The sequence below is a fragment of the Plectropomus leopardus genome, unplaced genomic scaffold, assembly GCF_008729295.1.
Source record: "Plectropomus leopardus isolate mb unplaced genomic scaffold, YSFRI_Pleo_2.0 unplaced_scaffold20759, whole genome shotgun sequence".
Taxonomy (NCBI): Eukaryota; Metazoa; Chordata; class Actinopteri; order Perciformes; family Serranidae; genus Plectropomus; species Plectropomus leopardus.
The window spans coordinates 1-1,621 of record NW_024622449.1 but is presented as its reverse complement, the minus strand read 5'-3'; the positions used below and the strand labels follow the sequence as shown (position 1 = coordinate 1,621).

The window sequence follows — 1,621 nt, the reverse complement described above, 5'->3', positions numbered from 1 at the left end:
ACTACGTGCCTTTTAAGCCTAATCCCATGTGCTTTCGCTGATATCCCAGCATTGGGTACAGCCTCCCGAATCGTCTACAACAGACACAAAAGGATACCTAGAGCGTAATATGTAGCCGCGGAAGTCCACTGACAAAGTGGCGACATGTGACGACTTGGGATGAGAACATGTTGGAAGATTGTGTGAAGTGATAGATGCTTTCTTAGGCCAGAAATAAACTTTAAATCTGGACTTGTATATATATTTGCAATAAAAACTTTCAGGTGATTTACCCCAATTAATCCTGTTTCCATCAACACCATCTGTCTGAGTAACAGTAATAATTGAGCCTTTGATTGATGTGAATGTGTGCCTGCATCATTTCAATTTTCCCATCATGTCAAACTTTTAAATAATGCTGGCTGAGGAACTATGTGCTTTACAGACCTATTGTGTTTTTTTTATTGCTGGCTGAGTGCAATATGTGCTATGTTCGCACAATACTGTGTTAAGTGTAACTGGGATTGTGTGCAATGATACATCTAATGTTTTTATTTGTTTGTTGTGTTTTTAATGTAACAGTGTGATTATTTTTTTATCATAATTGTGGAGGCATTATATGTGCAGCACTGAGTCCAATATGTATATGGTATGGTATGGTATGATATAGTATGGTATGGTATGGTAAGGTATGGTAATGTTATTTTGACTCTTTGCCTGATAAAGTTTTTGACAAACCTCTACTTTTACAGCTCTGGCTGAGGACCAGTTGTAATCAGCACACAGATGATTGAAGGAAAATATTGCTAAACCTCAAAATTCATCATCATCTGAAGCGCTCCACCCTCACACTGTGTCTAAGCCGGAGAAATGAGATCATATGACCAAAGATGCCTTTTTTTCTTGGTCCTGCACTCTATACACATATCAGGTGGCTTTTCATAGATCATTCTGAGAAATGATTAAACTTCCTGGAAAGGCTAGTTTCTGTATTAACAACAGCACTAATGTGCCCTTTTTTGGCATACAGTACACATGTTTCTAGAAGCAAATGCATAAAGGAGCGGATTCACGCAGCTATTCACAAATGTCAGCGCTCCAACAATGCTTGAGCTCTCCACATAAAACTCCAGCAGGCCCTCACTTCTGCTTGAAACAGCTGCCACACCAAGCATATTTAAGATAAGATATGGCACCCAGAGGACAAAATAGGTCACGATGATAGTCGTGACTAGCTTTGTGGTCTGTGGGTTGTTGAAAAAAGCATCCTGGTTCACTTTTCTTTTGAGGCTGAGGTACGCAAAGGCCACAACAGAAATTGAGGCAAATCCTATCAGTGTCTCTGAGAGCAGCACGGCCACCTGCTGGGCCTCGGAAGAGAAGACAGCATGGCAGGTTATCCACTGCCGGTCTGTGGTCAGCTGCCGAACCACTAAAACAGGGATGGAGAGGATTATTGCAACCAGCCAGAGCAGAACCAGCAGCCTCCTCCTTCCTCCCTGATCGAAGAATTTTTGTAGGCGCACCACCAGTAGATAGCGTTGAATGCTCAGGACTGTCACAGTCAGCATGCTGCTGTAAATGCTGCAGTAAATGAGATACGCCAGGAGCTTACAGGTCACCAGGCCAAGGATCCAGCCGT

The 1,621-nt window shown here is 42.4% G+C and overlaps 1 protein-coding gene across 1 annotated transcript; it reads right to left on the bottom strand.

Moving 5' to 3' along the window:
- Positions 1–983: 983 nt before the first annotated feature.
- Positions 984–1,610, bottom strand: LOC121965592 (C5a anaphylatoxin chemotactic receptor 1-like; the record flags this gene model as incomplete). The annotated part of the gene is made up of 1 exon (XM_042515728.1): positions 984–1,610. A coding segment is annotated over one exon (627 nt), but the record flags the coding sequence as incomplete, so codon positions are not given.
- Between the last annotated feature and the right edge of the window lie 11 nt (positions 1,611–1,621).